Source organism: Purpureocillium lilacinum (assembly GCF_023168085.1).
Source record: "Purpureocillium lilacinum CBS 284.36 DNA, scaffold_3, whole genome shotgun sequence".
NCBI lineage: Eukaryota > Fungi > Ascomycota > Sordariomycetes > Hypocreales > Ophiocordycipitaceae > Purpureocillium > Purpureocillium lilacinum.
Window position 1 is genome coordinate 5,102,836 of NW_027072113.1, and position 20,655 is coordinate 5,123,490.

The 20,655-nt window shown below is 61.6% G+C and overlaps 8 protein-coding genes and 1 non-coding gene across 9 annotated transcripts; 5 read left to right on the forward strand and 4 right to left on the reverse strand.

Moving 5' to 3' along the window:
• Positions 1 to 670: 670 nt before the first annotated feature.
• Positions 671 to 2,959, reverse strand: PLICBS_005117 (uncharacterized protein; the record flags this gene model as incomplete). Its single annotated transcript, XM_018325474.2, has 2 exons — positions 671 to 2,833; positions 2,912 to 2,959. 2 exons carry the CDS (start codon positions 2,957 to 2,959, stop codon positions 671 to 673), a joined length of 2,211 nt encoding a protein of 736 aa, XP_018175226.2.
• A 945-nt stretch (positions 2,960 to 3,904) lies between these two features.
• PLICBS_005118 (uncharacterized protein) lies at positions 3,905 to 5,126 on the reverse strand (the record flags this gene model as incomplete). Its single annotated transcript, XM_018325473.2, has 4 exons — positions 3,905 to 4,624; positions 4,728 to 4,844; positions 4,898 to 4,914; positions 4,985 to 5,126. The coding sequence occupies 4 exons, from the start codon at positions 5,124 to 5,126 to the stop codon at positions 3,905 to 3,907; spliced, it is 996 nt and encodes a 331-aa protein (XP_018175225.2).
• A 1,621-nt stretch (positions 5,127 to 6,747) lies between these two features.
• PLICBS_005119 (uncharacterized protein) lies at positions 6,748 to 8,565 on the forward strand (the record flags this gene model as incomplete). Its single annotated transcript, XM_018325472.2, has 1 exon — positions 6,748 to 8,565. The coding sequence occupies one exon, from the start codon at positions 6,748 to 6,750 to the stop codon at positions 8,563 to 8,565; it is 1,818 nt and encodes a 605-aa protein (XP_018175224.2).
• A 209-nt stretch (positions 8,566 to 8,774) lies between these two features.
• PLICBS_005120 (uncharacterized protein) lies at positions 8,775 to 10,209 on the reverse strand (the record flags this gene model as incomplete). The annotated part of the gene is made up of 3 exons (XM_018325471.2): positions 8,775 to 9,619; positions 9,679 to 9,822; positions 9,879 to 10,209. 3 exons carry the CDS (start codon positions 10,207 to 10,209, stop codon positions 8,775 to 8,777), a joined length of 1,320 nt encoding a protein of 439 aa, XP_018175223.2.
• Positions 10,210 to 10,760: 551 nt separating this feature from the next.
• Positions 10,761 to 12,427, forward strand: PLICBS_005121 (uncharacterized protein; the record flags this gene model as incomplete). Its single annotated transcript, XM_065600653.1, has 3 exons — positions 10,761 to 11,870; positions 11,918 to 12,346; positions 12,404 to 12,427. 3 exons carry the CDS (start codon positions 10,761 to 10,763, stop codon positions 12,425 to 12,427), a joined length of 1,563 nt encoding a protein of 520 aa, XP_065456725.1.
• A 1,223-nt stretch (positions 12,428 to 13,650) lies between these two features.
• Positions 13,651 to 15,127, forward strand: PLICBS_005122 (uncharacterized protein; the record flags this gene model as incomplete). The annotated part of the gene is made up of 3 exons (XM_065600654.1): positions 13,651 to 14,199; positions 14,253 to 14,751; positions 14,811 to 15,127. 3 exons carry the CDS (start codon positions 13,651 to 13,653, stop codon positions 15,125 to 15,127), a joined length of 1,365 nt encoding a protein of 454 aa, XP_065456726.1.
• Positions 15,128 to 16,726: 1,599 nt separating this feature from the next.
• On the forward strand, positions 16,727 to 16,817 carry PLICBS_005123. The gene has a single exon. It is a non-coding gene; the product is annotated as a tRNA-Pro (tRNA).
• Positions 16,818 to 17,140: 323 nt separating this feature from the next.
• Positions 17,141 to 18,123, reverse strand: PLICBS_005124 (uncharacterized protein; the record flags this gene model as incomplete). Its single annotated transcript, XM_018325468.2, has 2 exons — positions 17,141 to 17,586; positions 17,637 to 18,123. 2 exons carry the CDS (start codon positions 18,121 to 18,123, stop codon positions 17,141 to 17,143), a joined length of 933 nt encoding a protein of 310 aa, XP_018175220.2.
• Positions 18,124 to 19,010: 887 nt separating this feature from the next.
• Positions 19,011 to 20,260, forward strand: PLICBS_005125 (uncharacterized protein; the record flags this gene model as incomplete). Its single annotated transcript, XM_018325467.2, has 2 exons — positions 19,011 to 19,199; positions 19,274 to 20,260. The coding sequence occupies 2 exons, from the start codon at positions 19,011 to 19,013 to the stop codon at positions 20,258 to 20,260; spliced, it is 1,176 nt and encodes a 391-aa protein (XP_018175219.2).
• Positions 20,261 to 20,655: the final 395 nt, after the last annotated feature.

Consider the following 20,655-nt stretch of genomic DNA (forward strand, 5'->3'; position numbering starts at 1 on the left):
TTTACTCCAGTCCCCCAGGCGCCCTTCCACAGTACTAAGGGCCCGCCCACTCCCCCAAAATAGCAGCGTTCTCGTCGTCGTCATAGAAGGTTTAGCCCACGGCCCTAAGCCCGGACGACGGCACATCCGGGGCAGAAAGCTGACTGTATTCCGGACAGGCGCCGCCCTCAGCCTCCCAGACGCCACCGCACCCCGATATGGAAACCCAATCACTTTTGTTGCCCGCTGATTGTATTCCGCTACGGCGTGGGCGCCCAGTTAGAGGGTGAAGAGCCCAGACTGGACGGAGGGGAGGGAGGGAGGCCATCGATCTCGGCTAGTCGGGCCAGAGGTCAGCGAGCTGGCGCTGCCTCCACGCGGGGACTCCGTTCGCCTGTGCTGTCGCGCGACAAGGCATGGAGTTGAGGCTAGTGAAGCCTATCTGACTGTGACGACTTGGATCGCATTGTGAGCAGACACCCTGGTGACGAGATGGCCAACGGTGCTGCGCGCTCCATAGCTCGTGAGTCTTGGCTTCACCGCCAACATTGACTGCGAGAGTCCAACGGAGATGAATTGGCGTGTAGAGATTATAGCTCTACTGAAGAAAGGCCATGCATTATGGAAGCCAATGACCTCAGCTACTTACCAGGGACATCCCATCTTGTTAGACACGCCAGCGGGGCTTGAGCTACAACTGCATCACATCAGAGGCGTCTCCGCTGTCCAACGCGCCATGCACCAGAGCCTCGTTCTCAAGAAACGTCGGGTACCCCATGCTCTCCAAAAAGGGCATCTGCGACCAGTCCCACGCGCCGCTACCTGGGAACGGGTCCTCCAGCGCCATCAACTCGTCGGCACTCTGCCCCCTAGTAGACGCCGTGGTGCTCGGCGTCAACGGTCGCGCAGCCGTCGCGGCAGCGGCAGCGGCAGCAAACTCCTCGGGCTTGTGCCGATCGCTGGCCTGCGTCCGCGCAATGGGATACACGCCCAGCGGGTTCAAGATGTAGTCGAGCGAAAACTGCCGCGGGTTCACGTTCTCGCCAGCGTCGGTGTTCAGCTCGCCGTCCTCCCCCGCCAGTCCGCTCCTGCGCTGCTCCCTCAGCTTAATACTATCGAACCGCTTGAGGGCTTGCGTCGCCGACTCGAAGAAGAGGTCCACTTTCATGTACCGCCGCAGGTGCTGCAGCACGCGCACGTTGCTCTCCAGCATGCGCGCGTACTCGTCGAGCCCGACGCCCGGCAGGAGGCTATCTCGTCCGGTCCACGAGGCGAGTGTCGTGACCAGCACGCCGCTGCATACCTGCGCGTGCATGGCGTACGGGACGTCCACCATGCTTTCCTTGTGGCACTTGTATAGGTCGTCTAGCAGGGTGGCGATGTAGGCGGCTTTGCTGGCGCAGACCCGGTGGCAGCGCGTAATGAAGTCTGCGGGCGCGTTGTCGCGTATCCATTTCGTCGCGGAGAAGGGGAAGACGAGGCCGGATACGCCGACGCGGTAGAGGTCATTGAACGTCTGCGCGAGTAGAATATGCAGGCCAAAATAAACGTTGAGGCGTCCCGAGGCCTTGTATAGGTAGACGTTCTCGGGCGTCATCCTCAAGACATCTGGGATGGAGTTCTCAATCGCCACGAGTTCTCCGTCCAGCTGCTGGAAGCGCGAGTCCTGCTTGGCGCTCCAGGGGACATCGCCCTCCAGGTGCTTGACATACTTGAGGACGCGCGAACGAGTTACCATTGCGCGGATGTAAAACGACCTCAAGTCGAGGTTTGCGCCATCCCGCCCCCGCGAGTCCGCCTCCACAAACGGCAGAACCGTGCCCTGGCGCAACATCTCCGTGACACACGGCCTGTTCCTGATGAAATAGTCCTCCAGACACGGCAGCTGGATCTGCACGTCGTCGGCGGATATGAACCGCAGCTGGTCGATGCCGCACTCGATGAAGGCGTCCTGCAGGTAGCACGCCCAAAACAGCCGCCGGCGGCTCTCCTTGACGGCCCAGGGGATGGCGCCGGGCCGCTCGCACAGCACGTCGCCGTCGTGCTCCACGTTGAGCTGAAGGATCTGGACGTGCCGCGCGACGATGCCCGACACGAGGAACGCCTTGGCGTGGTCGCCGACGCGCAGGTGCTGCTCGTGCAGCAAGACGGCGGCCATGAGGCACTCAACCGCGGGGCTGCCAAAGTTGGCAAACATGCGCTCCATGGCGGTCGCTGCCCAGCCGCGTCCCGCTTCGTGGAAGCGCGTGCTCGTCTGGAGGCCGTCTTCCGGAGAGGACGACGACGACGACGACGAGGCGGCGGCGTGGGCGTAGTAGAAGGGCGCGGCGAGCGCGCACATGATGTGGACGAGTCCCGATGGGTCTTCATAGGCTTCGCCATCGTCTTGGAAGCGCTCCATGAAAGTCGGGACGTGAAGGAACCCGAGGCACCGGACGGTGTGCACGCGAGCAAAGTACATGTCCAGCAGCTCGCGCACGCGATGGACCGGCGGCAAGATGCGCGACAACAGCCACGCCGGCATCGAGGCATCGATCAGGGAGCGAGGTGTCAGGGCGCGTGCATTGTCGCCCCCCGCGTCACGATAGAGGCACGGCAGACCCTTTCTGTCGCATCTACCGCAGAGGATCTCGCCGGAGCACTTGGCCTTGGTGCGCTGGCACTCGACACAGGACCGGGGGGTGCGGCGCCGCGCGAGACCGGCCTTGGTGATGCCGTTATCGATGCCATTGCCGGGTGATCGTGAAGCTGGCGACGTCGCGCTGCGTGTCCTGGGCTCGGCGGCTGTGTAGGCGCATTCTGCTCCGAACTTGTCGCATTTGCGGCACGAGCCCGGCGTGCGGTCGCATTTGACCTGCGAGAGCAGCAAGTGTCAGCAAGGTGGGCATTCACCGATGACCCCAACACGAAGCAAGATTATTGGTTTGCGCACCTTACGTTTGCGACAGACCAGACAGCTCTTGGGCTCAAGCTCCAACATGGCGGGAGCGCAGCAGTTGTGTGTCAATGCTCTGGAGTCTGGACACAACAATGTCGGTTCCTACCGAGCATCAACCAGGTGGCACCCGCATTTCCAACCAACAATCTGCAGCAGGGGTTTCGGCAAACCTGGGGTCCTGGGGGAGCGGCCGGTCGTCCGCGCTCGGTGCAATGCGGGGTCGCACGCCTTTGGCGCGGCGAATGTTGCGATTCGACCCCAAGATGGCCTGGCGGGCGGGCCGTTCTAGCGCTCATGATTCATGGACGGCTTTGCTAGATAACTTGGATTGTGGGCTGAGACGAATGTGGTGGCGGCTAGGGTGCGCCAGAACTCGGGACCCGGAACCAGGAGATAAGAAGAACTGGCTTGGCAGTTCATCACCAGCGAACATCGGCGCGGAAAAGGCACATAGTGGAAGGGATACTCGCTGAGATTAATCAGTGCTTCGGATGTCTACATGTACACTCCACATGCAGGCCGGGCCCGTTCCTTGTTCATTGTTTGCGAATTTGCTTGATTGAGATGATATGAATCTGAGTCGGGATTGCCTCTGCTCACGTGCATGTAAGACTGAAGCAATCACCAGGTGCCATATCGCTGGTCCATGAGAGCCACCCGCGCTTTGCCTTGCAGTCCCAAAGCCTTCGTGTTGCTCACGGAGATAAATACGAGACACAGCTCACCTTTGTCGTGGTTCAAAGTGACCAGGATAATATTTCAGCTGCCTCACTGTGCCATCCATAGTCCCATGACGGTCGGCGTCAACCCAAGTCTCCAGGGTGCTCATCTTCAACACTGAACGTTGTCGCTGAGTTGCAAGGAAGAACATGTACACACATGCAGGACCATGCATCCGCCAAGCCAGCACGGCCGTAAACGCAGTGTATACCTGCCTCTTCTCTAGGTGCATCTAGTCCGTCTAGTCCATCTATCCATGCATCACCATCACTCCTTGACGCCCAGCAGCTCCTTCATCGTCACGCCCATGACGCCCGGGTGCGGCACAATCACGGCGCCGGCCCTCTCCAGTGCGGCCGCCTTCTCCGCCGCCGTCGCGTCCCTCGGCGACAGAACCGCCCCCGCGTGGCCCATGATCTTGCCCATCGGCGCCGTTTGGCCCGCCACCATGGCGATGACGGGCTTGGGGTTCGGCGTCGACCGGCGGTGCCGCGCGAGCATCTCGGCAGCGTGCAGCTCCTGCTCGCCGCCAATCTCGCCGATGACGATGATGCCGTCGGTCTCGGGGTCGGTGAGGAGCACCTCGAGCGAGTCCGCAATGGTCGTGCCCGGCATCGAGTCGCCGCCCACGGCTATCACCAGGCTCTGCCCCAGCCCCGCCGCGCTCGTCGCGCCCACCGACTCGTAGCTCAGGGTGCCCGACTTGCTGACGATGCCGACGCGCCCGCGGCGGTACTGGCGGTAGGGCATGATGCCGACGCGGCAGCGGTCCGGCGAGATGACGCCCGGGCAGTTGGGCCCGACGAGGCGGCTGCGGCTCTGCGTCCGCAGCACCTCCTGCACGCGCAGCAGGTCGTGCACGGGGATGTGCTCGGCCACGGACACGACGAGCGGCACCTCGGCCTCGATGGCCTCGACGATGGCCTTGGCCGCGAACTGCGCCGGCACGAAGACGGCGCTGACGTGCGGCTTGACCGTTTCCATGGCCTGGAGACGGGACGACGCACTTAGCCTCGGATCATGCTTTTGTCACGACTCTGTAGGATGTTGTGTGGGGGGGGGGGGGGGGGGGGGGGGGGGGGAGGCATACCTCGCGGACGGTGCCAAAGACCGGGAGGTCGAGGTGCGTCTGGCCGCCTTTGCCGGGGGAGACGCCGCCCACGACCTTGGTGCCGTATCCGATTGTGTCCTTGGCATTTGACGTGGCCTGGTGGTCTGGTGTCAGATGGAGCCGATGAATATCAAATATGAGGGTCATACAGCTTGACCGGTGAACCCTGGGTCAGACGTTAGCATGGGTTTTAAGAGTCGCGGGTACCACGCAGTAGACGACATGGCCTCTCATACCTTGGTAGATGACGCGCGAATTGCCATCAATGCGCAAGTTGTCTATCGTGCTCTCGTACCCGCCGTGCCGCGGACTGGATGTCGAGAACGCTCTGCAAAGACATGCCTGCCGCAGCGGGCGTGCTGCTGCGCGAGACAACATTGCTGCCCCTCAGTTTCGCTGCGTCTGAAGTTGCAGCTTCGCCCTCGTGTGCGCGCTCAATGCTGGCGGTGGCGTGCGCCGTCGTGAACTGACAAAAGAGTCTAATATCGATTGGTGACTTCGAGTTGAGGTGGATGAATGAATGAATGAATGGCCAGTCGCGCTCAGAGCCGCGATTAATAAACTGAGCACGCGACCGCTATCGGCACCTGTGTTACATCTCAATACAAATATGTGCTGAGATGCAACGGAGCTCATGCCGCAGTGCGGTGCAGCGCAGTGCAGTAGGCTGTAAGCCGAGGCAGCGGCAGCACCGTCACCCAACCCCGACAGTCCAGCCACCCACCCGCGCCGCTGCATATAGCCCGGTTATATGACCCCAGGTGCCTGGTGTGCGTCATCTGGGCGCCCACACGATCGGTGTGGAGTCGTGGCGTAGGGAGGAAAGCTGGGGAATCTGCGTGCCTGGCTGCATGTGGAATTGGAGCTCCTACACGTGTGAAGCGCTCACGCAGCGCGTTGGCCTACCCATCGCCGTCAGTGGCACCGCAACGGCTACGGAAACCATGGAGCACTGTGCGGTGGCGTTGCCCTCGAGGGTCGAGGGTTCGGTACCCTGCCCATTTCGGCTGGTGTACAGGGCCAGCTTGCTTGTCATTGAGCCTCCACAACGTGAGGATGAACGCAGGAGCATCTGATCGCAAGTCATGTCACCGAGTAATTATACATCCACTGCGGTCATACTCTATATCGATACATGGACGTGGCAACATCAAATGGTGATAGAGAGTCATGACATGCTTCAGCATGCCGACTGTTGTCAGCTCGCTGAGGAGGGTACCCAGTCATGTCCACTCCAGGGTTAACACCCCCCTCTGGCAGCTGGCACAGGGCCCGGCTCGGCCGGTCGGGCAGTGCCCTGCCTGCGGAGTTGGACAGGGAGGGTGCGGGGCGGCGGGGCGCCATCACAATGCACAAGTCCGCCCGCTCCGTGTTGGTGAACTGCGGCCCATCGGTCCACACATCTCGCGGCGCTCAAGCCGTCCAACACTCCGTTTGCTCGCCTGTCAGATGGGACCAGAAGACGGATGGAAGCAAGACCTCGGAAATGGAGAGTGCAATCATTGAGACAATGAAGATGCTATAGGGTCTGGACAATACCGCCAGGCATATCAGGGGTACTGGGGGAACTTGAAACTCCGCCGGAGCCCGCAATGTCAGATGGTTTGCAGTATAGCTATGGCATTGTTTTGGCGCGCGGCACACCCACCCACTCGCAAGCTCCTTGTCCCTGCGTCTGGCAGACTCGCAGACAGGCGGGTCAGCACGATTACCAATGCGCTATGCCGCTATTGCCAGCGCGCGCGCGTCATCCATCCATCCATCCATCCATCGGCGTGGCAGGGCTGGCGGCCTTCGCATCGGCCCGTCGCCCTGACTCGTTCCAGCATTTCCTTCAAGTTTCATTTATTAGTGCTTCTCCCTCGCTCTCTCTTCCGCCGTTTCCGCAACGGCCATGATGCGCCGTTGAGAACCTCCCTCCAACCCTCGCTCCGACCGTCTTCTGCGGATCTTGCTGGTCTTTATTCCTTTACCTGGGAAAGTGGCAGAGGAGAGGAACATGGCAGCACCGAGCGGCCCGGCAGACGGGGCCGCAGGGCCGGAAGACCGCGGGGGCAGGCCGACCATCCGAGACAGCAGCAACGGCGTGGTGGTCAACGGCGATCCCAACGACGACGATGCGGCGCAACAGCAAGACTCAGACATGCAGGCCGAGCCGACAGAAAACGGCTACCGCTACGACTCCTTCCCGTCATACAACAACCGCCGCCGCCGCACCACCGACACCGAATCGCATCACCACCACAATGGCGCCGCCCCATCCGTGTCACACAACAGCGGCACCACACCGCACAAGGCCGCGGGCGCAGGCTCCTCCTCCGTGACATCCACGCGCGCCCTCGCCCCCGACCTCCTCCGCGGCCTGCTCATGATCGTCATGGCGCTCGACCACAACGCCATCGCCCTGCACACCTGGACGCACGGCACGGGCCGCGCCTCCGAGTCCGACGGCTTCCCCGTCCGGCGCTTCAACTTCCCCGTCGCCTACGCCGTGCGCACGCTCACGCACCTGTGCGCCCCTGGGTTCACGTTCCTGCTCGGCATGGGCGTCGTATACCTGGGTAGGTCGCGGCGCGGGAAGCTCGGCTGGAGCGCGGGCAGGCTCGCGCGGTACCTGGCTGTGAGGACGGCGGTGCTGACGGGCGTGACGGTCGTGTTTGGGCTGGTGGTCACGGGGGGCAGGGTGTGGTTCTTGAATATGGTGCTGTTTGCGCTGGCGGTGGATTATCTCCTGGCGGGATTGTTGTGGTTGGCGATGGATTGGACGGAGGGGTTGGTGACGGGTGTTTTGGCGGGATGGATGAAGAGCAGGGCGGGAGAAGCTGATGATGATGAGGGCGAGCGGAGGCCGTTGCTCACTGGCGAGACGACGGTGGCAGCGTCAGGAGAGGCTCTTGACTCGAGGACTGCGCGGGCCGCGTCCATCTCATGGCACATCCACAACGCAGTCCTCCTGATCCTCAGCCTCATCACCATCTGGTGGAACATCTGGCTCTCCGAGAACAACGGCCACTGCCAGGCCGAGTCCTCCGCCCCCTTCATGTTCACATCATCATCACCGCCATTCACCTCCACGCCATCGTCCGCCACGACGACGACAACTGCACCGCAAAACCCCCTCCTGCGCATCTGGTTCTGGCCCGTCATGGACATGTCCGGCCGCGTCATGTCCGGCTTCCCGCCCCTCGCCTGGCTCTCCTTCGCCATCCTCGGCCTCCTCTACGGACGCATCCTCGTCGCCCAGCCGTCCCGCCCTCCGCGCGCCCTCTTCGCTGGCCACGCCCTCGTGTCGCTCCTCTTCGCCCTCGTCTTCGTCCTCACGCGCCTCCTCCACATCGGCAACCTCTCCGAGGGCTGCCTCCAGACCCCCGCCCAGCAACACCAGCAGCGGGGTCAAAACCCGTACCTCGCCGACGTTCCCTCCTTCTTCTACATCGTCAAGTACCCGCCCGACGTCGCCTTCTGGGCCCTCACCATGGCCGGCAACCTCGCCCTGCTGGCACTCTTCGGCGCGCTGCCCGTGCGCTTCGCTCGGCAGAGGCTCACCATGCTGCTCGACTTTGGCACCACGGCGCTCTTCTTCTACGTCGCGCACATGCTCGTCATCTTTGCGCTCGGCATGGCCCTCGTGGCGCTGTTCGGCCACGACACGGGCGTCGCGGACCCCATGGACCCGGACAACAGCAGGGGCATCGATAACCTGTGGGCGTACTTCGCTGTCTGGGCGGCGGCCATGCTGATGCTGTGGCCGGTGTGCAGGGCGTATAGTAGGTTCAAGAGCACCAAGTCGGCAGACTCGATCTGGCGCTTCTTTTAAAAAAGAATAGAGACGAGATGGAGCGAGAGCAGAGCCAGGCAGCGTTTTGTTGGCATCTCGGGGACATGCCGTCTGCGGGCATAGACTGTCCGCAGCCGGCTTCATATACAGCGCGCGCAAAAGTGAATATACATTCATGTTGTCTTCCTTTACAAACATCATTATTCTCGCATACATCGCTATCTCCAGGTTGTTGCCTTGACTACGCATCAACACTCATCACGCACAGCAGCACCCCTCTCCATGTCCTCTTTCCAGCTCCTCTTCACCTCGTCGAGGAATCCCTCCACCGTCAGCAAATCTACCGCCACTCCCGCGAGGCCCTTGCCCACCATGGCCGCTCGGGCATACGCATCGCGCGTGCCCGCCGCCGACGCAAACTCGGGATTGTGCGGGCCTTGGCCGCCCTTTCCAGGAGTTATGGCAAATGCTGGGCTTAAGCTCGGCATTGCATAGCTCATGTCGCCTTGGTCGGTGCTCGCCTGCGTCCGCCCCCGTCGCACGTCCTCCTCGACGTTCTCCGAGATGGGATACTGCGGGCCCAGCGCGTTAAAGTACCGCGTGTAGCTCCGCGCCATAGGCCCGTTGGCGCCATGGTCCTTGTACGCCTCTCCCTCGGTAATCTTCAGCTTCGCGCCCGACGCGGTGGCTCCGGCTTCAAAGCAGGCGTAGACCTTGCGACGTAGCTGCTCCAGCCGGGCTTGCGAGTCGGCGCGAATGACGAAGCGGCCCGCCGCATACGCGTGGATGATGTTGGGCCGCAGCCCGCCGTCTGTGATGTGGCCCTGGATGATGTCGCCTGGCATGCACTGCTGGCGCAGCATCGACAAGCTTGAGTACGCGGTGACGAGCCCATCGAGCGCATTGATGCCCAGCCAGGGGTTCGCCGCGGCGTGCGCCTCGCGGCCAAAGTACTCGGCCTGGAAGTTGGAGAGCGCCGTGGTGTGCATCCGCGCCGCGTCGGCAATGATCCCCGGGTGTGAGATGAGGCTCACGTCGACGCCTTGCGAGGAGTAAGCGCCAGCCTTGAGTAGTCGGATCTTGCCGCCGCCACCTGCATGAGATGTCAGATCCAGTACTCGGAAATCTCGTCGGGATGTGGGGGGACAGTACCCTCCTCTGCGGGTGTGCCAAAGAGGACGACCTTGCCGCAGAGATTATGCTTCTTCATGACAGTCGCCGTCGCCACGGCACCGAGGACGGACGCGCTTGCAATCAGGTTGTGTCCGCAGGCGTGACCGATGCCCTCCAGAGCGTCTGCAAACTCCGTCAGCCATCGTCGTCTTGACTGCCGAACTGCTCAAGCGCCTCACCCATCTCAGCGTTGAAGGACACGACCGGCCCTCGTCTCCCTGAATCGTAGACGGCCACCCATGCCGTGTCGATGCCGTACGCAGACCTGGTCACGCACCAGCCATCCTGGGCAGCCATGAAGCGCGTAAGCACATGGTGAGCGTGGTGCTCCTCGTACGCCAGCTCAGGATTGTCGTGGATCGTCTTGTTGATCGGCCAAAAGGAAGCAGCGAGGTCGTCGACGGCCGCGCTGATATCGTCGAGGAAAGCCGGCCTGCCGGCGCTGGAGCCACCATAGTTGAGGGTCACGGCCCCTCGCTCACTGAGACGGAATTCGCTGGGCTGGTTCATTGCGTCGCGAAAATGTGCCTCCTGATACTTGCCCAAACTCAACCCGGCCGTTCAAAGACTCCGTCGTCTCTCGAGATACAAGATAAGAATCGCTTCCCCCAATGCGATTGAGACCAGTAAAGTTGATATGAAGCCTGGCTACAATACCCGGGCGCCACCGGTTCGCCATGCCACGCGGAATTCCGAATGCGGGGGGCTGCCAATGGGGAACCCAAGCTCCATCTTCGAGATCCACCATCAAGCGGGCAGCGCCGTCGCTTGCTGGCACAAGCGCGGGCATGTGTCCAGGGTCCTGTGCGCCGTCGTGGACAAGTTCCCCGACGGTGCGATATCGTCTCCTTGACGAGGCTACGGCCGACACCGGCAGGCAACTCCACGTACCCGGCCAGTAACGTCCGAGGCGCTATCTGTTGGTCGGGGAGGAGACGATGTGCTATCTGAAGTGCGGAGGGCGAGACGTCGCTTCGACGTCCTGTGACAGACCCTGTAGATATAAAACTTGAGCTGACGTGCCCGTGCAGTTTCAACGCATGCATGCTCGGCAAGAAGCAATGGCTCCGCAGGCTCCGTCCGCAGGCGCTGGAGACGCCATCGAGCTGTCCGTGTCTCGACAGGCGAGCCACACCGAACATGACGAAAAGAGTGCGGCGCGCATCACGGACGAGGCCGGCGACCTTGCCGTCCAGGCCATCGCGGCCGGCGAGCCAGACGCCGCCGCGAGCAAACGCGTCCTACGCAAAATCGACGCTCACATCCTCCCATTCCTATGCGTCACCTACGCCCTGCAGTTCATCGACAAGACGTCGCTGGCCTACTCGTCAGTCTACAACATCATCCGCGACACCAATCTCCAGGGCCAGCAGTACAGCTGGGCAAGCAGCATCTTCTACTTTGGTTACCTCCTGGCCGAGTACCCCGGCGTGGCACTTCTGCAGCGTGTCTCAGTCGCCAAGTTCCTCGGTGCCAACATTGTGCTCTGGGGCGGCGTGCTGATGAGCACGGCCGCCTGCTCGAGCTTCGCCGGGCTCGCCTCGGTGCGCTTCATCCTGGGTATGACAGAGGCCACCATCTCGCCAGGTTTCGTCGCCGTGACGGGCATTTGGTGGTCCCGCCAGGAACAGGCCGGCCGCTCGGCGCTGTGGATCTCCTTCTTGGGCGTTGGGGGCTGCATCGGTGGCCTCCTCGCGTACGGCATCGGGCATATTGGCGGGAAGCTGGCGCCGTGGCAGTACATCTTCCTCATCCTGGGCGCTGTCACGGTTGTATGGGGCATAGCCTTTGTGATTTTCGTGCCCGACGGCCCGGCACGGGCCAGCTGGCTCAAGGACGAGGATAAGATCGTCGCCGTGCAGCGGGTGGCGGCGAACAAGACGGGAACGGGTCGCAGCAGACGGTTCGACGCAAGCCAAATCAAGGAGGCTGCCACGGATCCAGCAGTCATCGTGCTCGGCCTCATCTCGTTTGTCAACGCCATCGGCAGCGGCGGTCTGGCGTTCGGGCCGCTCATCGTGCAGGGCTTCGGCTTCAGTCCCCTCAACACGATCCTGATGCAGCTGCCTCTGTCTGTCGTGCAGACTGTCGCTCAGCTGGGATCCGGCGTGCTGTCGAGCAAGATTCGCAGCTCGCGGCTGCACGTGGCCAGCGTTGCGATGCTTCCTCCGGTGAGGCTGCCTTGACTCTCAGCCAACGCGAAGCGCTAACAGGGTAGATCATCGGCGCGTGCCTCATCAACAAGCTCGCCATTGACAACAAATGGGGCCGGCTGGTCGGGGTTTGGTTACTGGGCAGCTACCCGGTCGGGTTCCTCGTCATCCTGGGACTGCTCTCCAGCAACATTGCGGGCAGCACGAAGCGGTCCGTGGCCAGCGGGTGGGTGTTTGTGTGCTACTGCGTCGGGCAAATCTCGGGGCCGCAGTTCTTCAAGAGCAAGGAGGCGCCCGAGTACAGGAGCGGCATCGTGGCGATGCTGTGCGCCTTCTGCATCAACCTGCTGCTGAACCAGGCCCTCCGGCTGCTGTACGTGCGGGAGAACAGGCGACGGGACGCGGGCCTCGCGGGGCTGCCCGACGAGACGATTGAGGCGCTCAAGCGCGAGAGCGAGCTTCGAGGCTTCGAGGACGTGACGGACAAGAAGAACGTGAGTGCCAGCCGTGGCCACGGTGATGTGTGTGGGCGTTGCTAACAACGTGAGCAGACAATGTTTCGATACGTGCTATGAGAGCCCATGAGACGCATGGGAGGCCCACTGTCAAGTGTTTCCAAGGACGAAGCTGCGTTTGGCATCCTGGAAAGGAGCGTGGTGCCGTCATCGTGCCAGAGGTCAGTGTCTTGACAGGCAATTGACGCGCCCACCTGCCTGCCCGCTCGCTCGAGGCTGATTCGTGTGAGCTGGAGGGGCTCCTCTGGCACCGCCAAGCTGAGAACGTGCTGTTTACCTATCGCCGCGGATCGTCAAGTGGACTGGGGACGAAGAATGACACGAGATGTGCTGGTGCCATGCCCATTCAGGAGTAGCTGATCTTGTTAGCTGTCCCCGAATCCCAATGAGAGGCTTCGAGTTGAAGAAACTTGCCCCACGTGACCGTGCACGCGCGCTGGCTGTCAGCACTGAGCAGTCTGGTGTTGAGGCCGCAGGTACGTACAGTAAGCGCCAGTGCGAGCACCAAGCCTGGGATGGCCAGCGGGAGAACCAGCGGCAGAAGTGGGAGGAAGGAGAGGGGGGAGGGGCCCTGCCGTTTGCCGATGATGAGGGGTTCAGCCTTCAGGGTCGACGGCCAGAGCGAGGCAAGAGCCATCCCGACAGAACGGGAAGGGACCAACAAGGGACCAAACCAGGGACTGCAGAAGCTGCCCGGGCTGTCAGAAAAATGCGGAGTCGCCCAGCCCGGCCTTCCATCAGTCAATTCCAGCACCGGCTTCCATTGCATGCACTATAACACTCACTGCACACCATAGGCGATCATCACCGCGCGACAATCGCAGGCCGTCCCGAACCCCAGCCTCCGCGGACTGCCGCTCCAAGCTCCACGGACTCGGGCGCCGGCCTGCCTGCCTTGCTTGCCCGGCCTTGGCTGCACGGGAGCGACCCGATCGATCGAGCCGGCCCGGTCTGGCCAGGCCAGGCCCAGCGCGAGTGGGTGCGACCGCCAGTGAGTGAGGGCGCCCAACGAACGTCGAAACTCCTCCAACTACCGCAGAGGCTGTCGCATCGTCTCGCCGCGATCGTGCACCTCCGGCCTCGAGGCGTTTCCGCCCCCTCGCCCAGCCCAGCGGCTGCGGTGGTGGTGGCGCTGGCCAAGAGACGGTAGGCGGCTGCTGCAGCTTCCCGTCCTCCACGGCGTCATTGGACGCGCGCCTCGTCGTCACCACCGCCGGCATTGGGGCCGACCGTCGCCTCGTCGCGAGGCCGGCACGACATCCTGAGGGCCTTGGACGGTCGCAATGGGCCCTAAAGCGAGTCTTAGTCCCGAGTCGAGCCACTCATCCGCGTCGGCGTCCTCTTCGTCGTCCTCCTCGTGCGGTGCCTCGACTCACGATGGCTGCTCCCCGTCGCCACCGCCCTCGACTTCATCCCCAGCGCCCTCCTCCGCCGTGACGGCGGGCAAGGCCGTGTTGTCTGCCGCCAACGCTTCCAGCGCTGCCAATGCCTCGGCCGCCGCCCGCCAGCCATTGAGCCGTCGCGGCCACTTCAAATCGCGCCTCGGCTGCTTCAGCTGCAAGCGCCGTCGCGTCAAGTGCAACGAGCTGCGCCCCGAGTGCTCTCCCTGTCGCCGCCTGGGCCTCACCTGCGTCTATCCCCCGGCTGCCAGCAATGCCTCCCCGTCTGCTTCTAGCTCTGTTGGTGTCGCCGCCGCCGCCATCCGTGCCAATCCTTCGATGCTTGTCCTTCAAGATCTGCGATTCTACCACCAGTTCCTGACCACGGCCTTTCCCACGCTTCCACTTCGCGGCGCTCAGGTCTGGTCCGAGGCCGCCGCCATGTCCCACCAGGTGAGCGTTGACTTACACCCCTCATCATATCGCAGGAGGACTGACTTTGCCAGTACGAACACCTCGCTCACGCCCTGCTCGGACTCGGCGCCTCCCACCTCTCGCAGAACGGCAACGTCGACTACACCTCCGAGGCCCTGCAGCACCGCGTGGTCGCCATCAAGCTCTTCAACGAGCGGCTCGGCCAGCCGCCCCAGTCGGCCGCCGACGCGGACGCTCTCTTTGCCACCGTCGTCTGCCTCCTCACACAGTCATCCCTGCTCTCTGACACGATGGTCGAGTACATGACCATGACCCGAGGCGCCAATCTCGTCGCCACCTCCGTCATCACCGACTATTCCAACTCCATATTTCGCTCCTTCACTCCGGATGGCCACATCCAGTCGCTCACGGCCATGGTCTGCGAGACATTGCCCAAGGATTTCGGTGTCATTGACGCCTTTAGGGCGTCTGTCGTGAGCCTCGAGCCACTGTGCCGTGAACAGACCGAGAAGGCCTACCTAGGCTGCCAGGTTCGATGCGTTGACGCCCTCCGTCAGTCATCTCTTGATGGTACGTTGTGAATTATCTAACGCTTCTGTGACGCCAGCCGGACTAACACGCCCATGAAGCCTGGAAAGAGTTTGTGGTCTTGTACATGATGCCCTCATCCTTTTCAAACCAAGAGTTTCTTTCACTGGTCAATCCAGAGAACCATGCCGGCCAACTGCTCGTCATCCACATGTTCCTGCTCGACTACATTCTCGGCCGGTTCTGCATCGACCCGGCGGACGGCCCAAAGCTGCCCGGACGGAAGAATGTTATTATTGGTTGGACCAAGGACCTGGCCAGGGCACTGCCCAGCGAGTACCAACAGTACATCCAATGGCCGCTTCAGTATTGCGAGGTACTAGCTGGCCTGGATGCACGGTACCTACTCAGCCCGTAACCGAGGCTTTCTAGCTGAGAGGAGGCAGTTGTGTCTTCCTCCTACGCGGCGAAATCGTACCTGTGACGACACCGGCCCTTGCAGGCCACTCTGCTTGCCGTCCGGTCGGCCTTGCCACCGACAGTTGGTAGGCCACAGCGAATTTTGATGAGCGTTGCAGGCTCATCACGCCCGCGGCAACTCATGACGAACACGGTCCACAGAACGTGTTGAATGGAGCGCATGGCTATACGGGCCCAAGACTGACGATATTGGTAGACGGCGCACAGGATTGGATTCCTGCACTATCCGCCACGACAGTGGCCGCAGGCATGTCGCGCTCTTTGTGCTCCAGCAGCATCTCGAATGCTTTTGTCCTGGTGGCACAGTAATTTAAGACGGCGTTCCGGTCTGGTCCGCCTAGATGGTCTCTTTATACCCATTTTGATCAAATATAAGCGCATTTGGATATGCCCGCGGATAGCACCCCAATCGTCGTGTGGTATTCGCCTTTCTTTGTCCCGTCACGAACGAGGCGAGTAGGTCACACCCACCGCGTTGGCCAAGACAATGGTAATAAAAGGGCTGTGATGGAGGATCGTATTCGTGGCCCGCCAACCCACTTGGGGTGTTGAAGAATTCACGCGTCGCGCAAAACATGCAGGACCCACAGTACCACAATGCCAGGGCAAGGTCAGCCGGCGGCGATGCGCGTGGGAAAGCCTCAGCTTCCGTGGGGGTAGGAGACGCGGCGCGTTTCGTAGATGGCTGCGAAGACGGCCGTATGGCTGCTTCACGGATCCAAGCGCAAGGATGCCATAGCACGGCTCGTGCTGCAGGACAATGCATCGTGTCAAGGCCTTTCCCGGCAACAACGTCGATATTTACGTGCGTAGACGTTCGCCTTGTCGATGACAATTGATGCTTCGTATTGCGTAATTTGACTTGAGGGTGTTCCCTGCCACTGGGTGTCGATGGTGATGGTTAGGTCGAAGGTGTGTCACACACCTCTTACATGTCTCCATGTGAATGATACAATGCACACCATGGAAGTCGAGCCCGCCACCACAACGAGGCCAACCTCGTCAAAACTGGCTCAGAGTGACGCTACCAAATCATAAACTCGAACACTAGTAATAAACTCCAACAATTCCTCGACTGAATGCGCGAAGGCTGTGATTGAACTGTCTGCAAGGTGGTGCAGGGTAAGGTGCAGCAATCGCATGCAAACGCGTTTCACGCGCACCAAAGGGAAGCGGTTGGGACAAAGAGTGCGAGCAATTGAGTGCAGCGGGAAGTATGAGAGCAAGCCCAACGGCTAATTGCACACAAAAGAGGTAGCAGCAAGTCGTTCCGTGCAGACATTGTACCGCTGCGTTGGGAACGCCTCGCCGACCATGCAACACCACGTCCATCAACTGCTCCCACCGGCTGTCGGCGACTCGCATTGCGCTGTGTGCCTGACTTAACTGCGTGGTGCATACGGGGGGGCCGCCAGGGGAAGGGAAGGCTGGGGGGGTTCATAAGACAAAATATGGACAACGGTCTTCAACAACAAATCATCACGTGATGAACAACAGCCACCCGCCTCCCAACCAAGGAAGCGGGATCAGCAAAAACGGTCTGGTGGTCTAGTGGTATGATTCTCGCTTAGGGAACACCCTGAAGCACAGCTTGCGAGAGGTCCCGGGTTCAATCCCCGGCCAGACCCTTCTTTTTGCGGTTTTTGGCAAATGTCTGGGGTGGGCTGGCACCGACGGTGAAAATGTCGCACTCCATCCAGGTCCGCCTTGCCAGGGTGTGGGTGTGGGCGTGGGTGGGTGTCATTGTGTGTGCCACTCTTTTTTGGTTTGGGCGGCTGGGTCGTAGGGATGCGGCGAACTGCACAGCACCTGGCAGAAGAGGAGCAGGAGAGTCCCGTCAGTAATTTATGCCGGGCCTGAACTGCGTGCGTAAAACACCTGGGCAGTTCAGTCTAAGTTCTATGAGCTCACTTCACCATGTATACCTGGGTTGGATGGGCTGGCTTCTCAGTCAGTACCCGTACGCTCGGGCGTAGTCCAGGAACGTTTCCACACAACTCGGCTCCTTCAGAAACCGCGGGACGTATTCTTGAGCCCACTCCGACCAATAGTGAACAGCAAACTCTGCCTTGCAAAACTCCCAGTAGTCGGGATACCAACCGGACTGCTGCCAGTCGACTATCGCAACGATCTGGCAGGGCGATTCTCGGGAAATCATAATGTTGGTCGGATGTAGATGGGCGTGAGTAAACACAATACTGGACTCGTCTGGAAGCCTCTGGCGGTACGGGTCGGGAATGTCGGCGGGATCGACGCCTGGCCAGTGCTGCTCTTTCCCCCATTTGATCATGGCAGAGAGCCAGTCGTGAAATTCTTTGACAGAGGTGAATGGCCCGCCTCGTGGTAGAGATCCGTTTGTGAATACGATGTCTCCTAGCGGACCACGGCTGATGTCACCTGGCAATCAGTTGGCAGGGTCACCGTGAACGTATGCGATGCGGCCATACCAACAAACGCGTTCCCGGGCTCTTGGCGCAATCGATGCAGCTCGGTGAGCATGCTTCGCAGGCTCTCACAGATACCGCTGCGCTCCTCCTGGGTCAGTGAAGACAAGCGCTCCTCCAACATGACACCATTCACGAGTTCCATAAAGAGAAAGACACGGCCTTCTTGCTCGACCCAGCCATAAATCTCGGGCACGGGAACGCGAGGAACGTTTCGACGAAGGGCCCACAGGCACTGACCCTCGGCGACGGTCACTTTCGGCGGCCAGCCATACTTGACGAGAAGGCCGAGATCTCGAAACCACACCAAGGCCCGTGAGTATTTGTCGTCGAATGGCGGATGCTGCGCTGCGCTCGCTGCGAGGACTTCGGACGGCGAGGGGAGGTTGGCGTCGTGCCCGTTCCGAGAAAAATACCCCGAGTCTCGAAATGTCACGGAGGAGCCCGAGGGGAGGCATTCGGGCGATATTATCACGGGAGAGGGTTCCATTTGACTCTGGCCGGGCCCGAGGTGGGCAGGGAGGAGGAAGACATGCGGCTCCCACTGCTGGTGGAGGATGAGGCCTGGCGTTGCGCTTTGTCGTGGCTGTCCACATTGGTGCCCAACAGCTGGAGCAGACCAGATGGGGGGGCGTGGGAGGAATGGCAGCACGGTCTCGTGGGGTTGGTTCTCATTTGTTTCTGCAGAGCCCTGGACGCCCGGGCACCTGTTTGGGTTGCATTCTGGCGCATCACGTCGCTGCCGACGGGACGGGAGTCGTGCCGAATGGACCTAACAGCTGGAGCCCAGCCAGCCCTGGAGCGTTGCAGCCCGCTGGCCAGGCCACCCATTGGAACCCGTCCCCTGCCGGCACTGCTGAACGGCCCGGGTGTGGACACGCCCGCCCACTGGGCTGCCCGGCAGCAGTGGAGCGCAGCGGCTCTTGCCATGGGCTGGGCTGCGGCACAGCTGCCCCTGCAGACGGCGTGGCGCCCACCGGGACCCCACCTCAATTCTGCGGCTCCAGCAGCTGTCTCGCGCGCGCGGCGGGCGGGTTTGCCGTCATCTGCCTGCCCAGCTGCCCGTCCCTTTGCCTCGTCTTGCCAAAAACACAACACACACAAACGCCCGCTTTCATTTCCTCTGCCACACCCCTTTCTCTCCCATTCCTTTCCTTTCCTTTCATCATCGTTTTCTTCTTTCCACCTTGATCTTTCTTTCTTCTCGCCACCTTGATCGCACTGACCCAGGGATACAAGAAACACCACCTCGCCGCCTGTTGTAGCTGCGCACAGCTCCCGCGCGAAGCTCACCTTCCCCCAAAGCATTCCTCCCCCATCCACGCGCTTTCCAGCGCGCAGCGGTATCACCGGGGCGCGTCGCCAGATTTACCCAACATGGCTCCAGCCGTCTTCAACACCCTCCTCAACACGCTGTTTAGCCCCCAGAAAACGGGCTCCAGCGCCGGCCCGCGCACGCCTTCGGACGACGGTGACGCGCGCCCGCCGCTTTCGCCCAAGGCCAAGACGACGTCCAAGAAGAACCAGAAACGGTCGCCTGCGGGCGGCAGCAACGCTTCGACGCCGGTGAGTGTTTCTCGCCCAAGACGCGGACGCGCTCGCACGTCTTCGATGACTTTCGTGCTGACAGAAGCAAACAGGTAGCTAAGAGCACGGGCAAGGTGCAAAAGAGACAGCCCGCGAGCAAGCCCGCGCCGTCCCGCGATTCCCTCGATGGCCCCTCGACTCCGACGCGTGCCCCCTCGAAGCGCGCCGCTGTATCGTCGCCGGCAAAGCCCGACGCGCCGGCCGTGACCACGCCCGTGACCCGACCCAAGTCGCCGCGGAAAGCAGCCCAAGCCGCAGACAAACCGGCAGAGACCACCCAAAAGGAGCAGAAGAAGCAGCAGACACAGCCCCAGCCGCCGAAGAAGCGACAACAACAAGCCGCGACGCCCGCCGAAGACGCCATGGACGTCGACGAGCGTCACGCCGAGCCAAACAACAAGGACGACAAGTCGAACAAACAGGACGACGATGACGACGATGACGACGAGTTCTCGTTCAAGCGCTTCAGCAACTGGCGCTGGGCCACCAACGGCACGTCCATCGAGATCGAGGTGGAATGGGCTGCTGGCGACAAGACGTGGGAGCCGGAGGCGAACCTGCACGAGGATGTACCCGACGCGCTGCTGGGCTACTGGGAGGAAAAGGGCGGGCGGCCGGTTAGTCCCACGGACCCGGACGTGTTCGACATTCTCAGAGTGCGAGACCACAGCCCCGACCGTAAGCAGTTGCTGGTGGAGTGGGTCGGCTTTGGTCCCAAGGACGCGACCTGGGTATCGCGACGGAGCGTGGAGCGCACGGCGCCGTCCGTTGTGTCCCAATACATGAAGGGGCTGAGCAAGGAAAAGGCGCCGCGCAAGCAAGCCAAGGCAGTGGCCAAGACGAAGGCAGCGGCCAAGACGAAGCCGGCCAGCAGCACGAGTTCGGGTTCGACAGTCGCAAAGCCTGCTGCCAAGGCCAAGGCGGCAGCCAGGGTCGGCTCAGCAACAGGCAGCAAGTCCGAAGGTGCCGCCCCGAAGCGGCGAGGCAGGCCGGCGGCGCAGCCCGCGAAGCGGCGACCGGGCGTTGCCTATCGCAAGTAGATGCGCGGAGCCCCCGCGACATTGAGACGCGTCGTGGCGTGGTGCCATGGCCGTCATGTACCACCACCACATCACCAGCACCACAACAGCAACTCCTGTCGCGATATAAAATGCTCGCGGCACGGAACAGGGGCCTGAGGAAGGCTAGAGGCAGGGGAATTGGCGTTGGGCATTGTGTATATGTGTGTTTACTTTGGACTCTTGTGATGAATCTTGGGAAAGGGATTGACTGGGCTGGCACGCCTACGAGCGCACGGCCGTAATACACGATGGATCTGGATGGGCGGGAGCCTTGAGATGGATCTGGATGGACTGAGGTCTGGAGACGGATTCCTGTACGGAAGAGATCTGGGGATTGGAACTCCGCATAGACAGGAACCCTGGAGCCGTGGCCG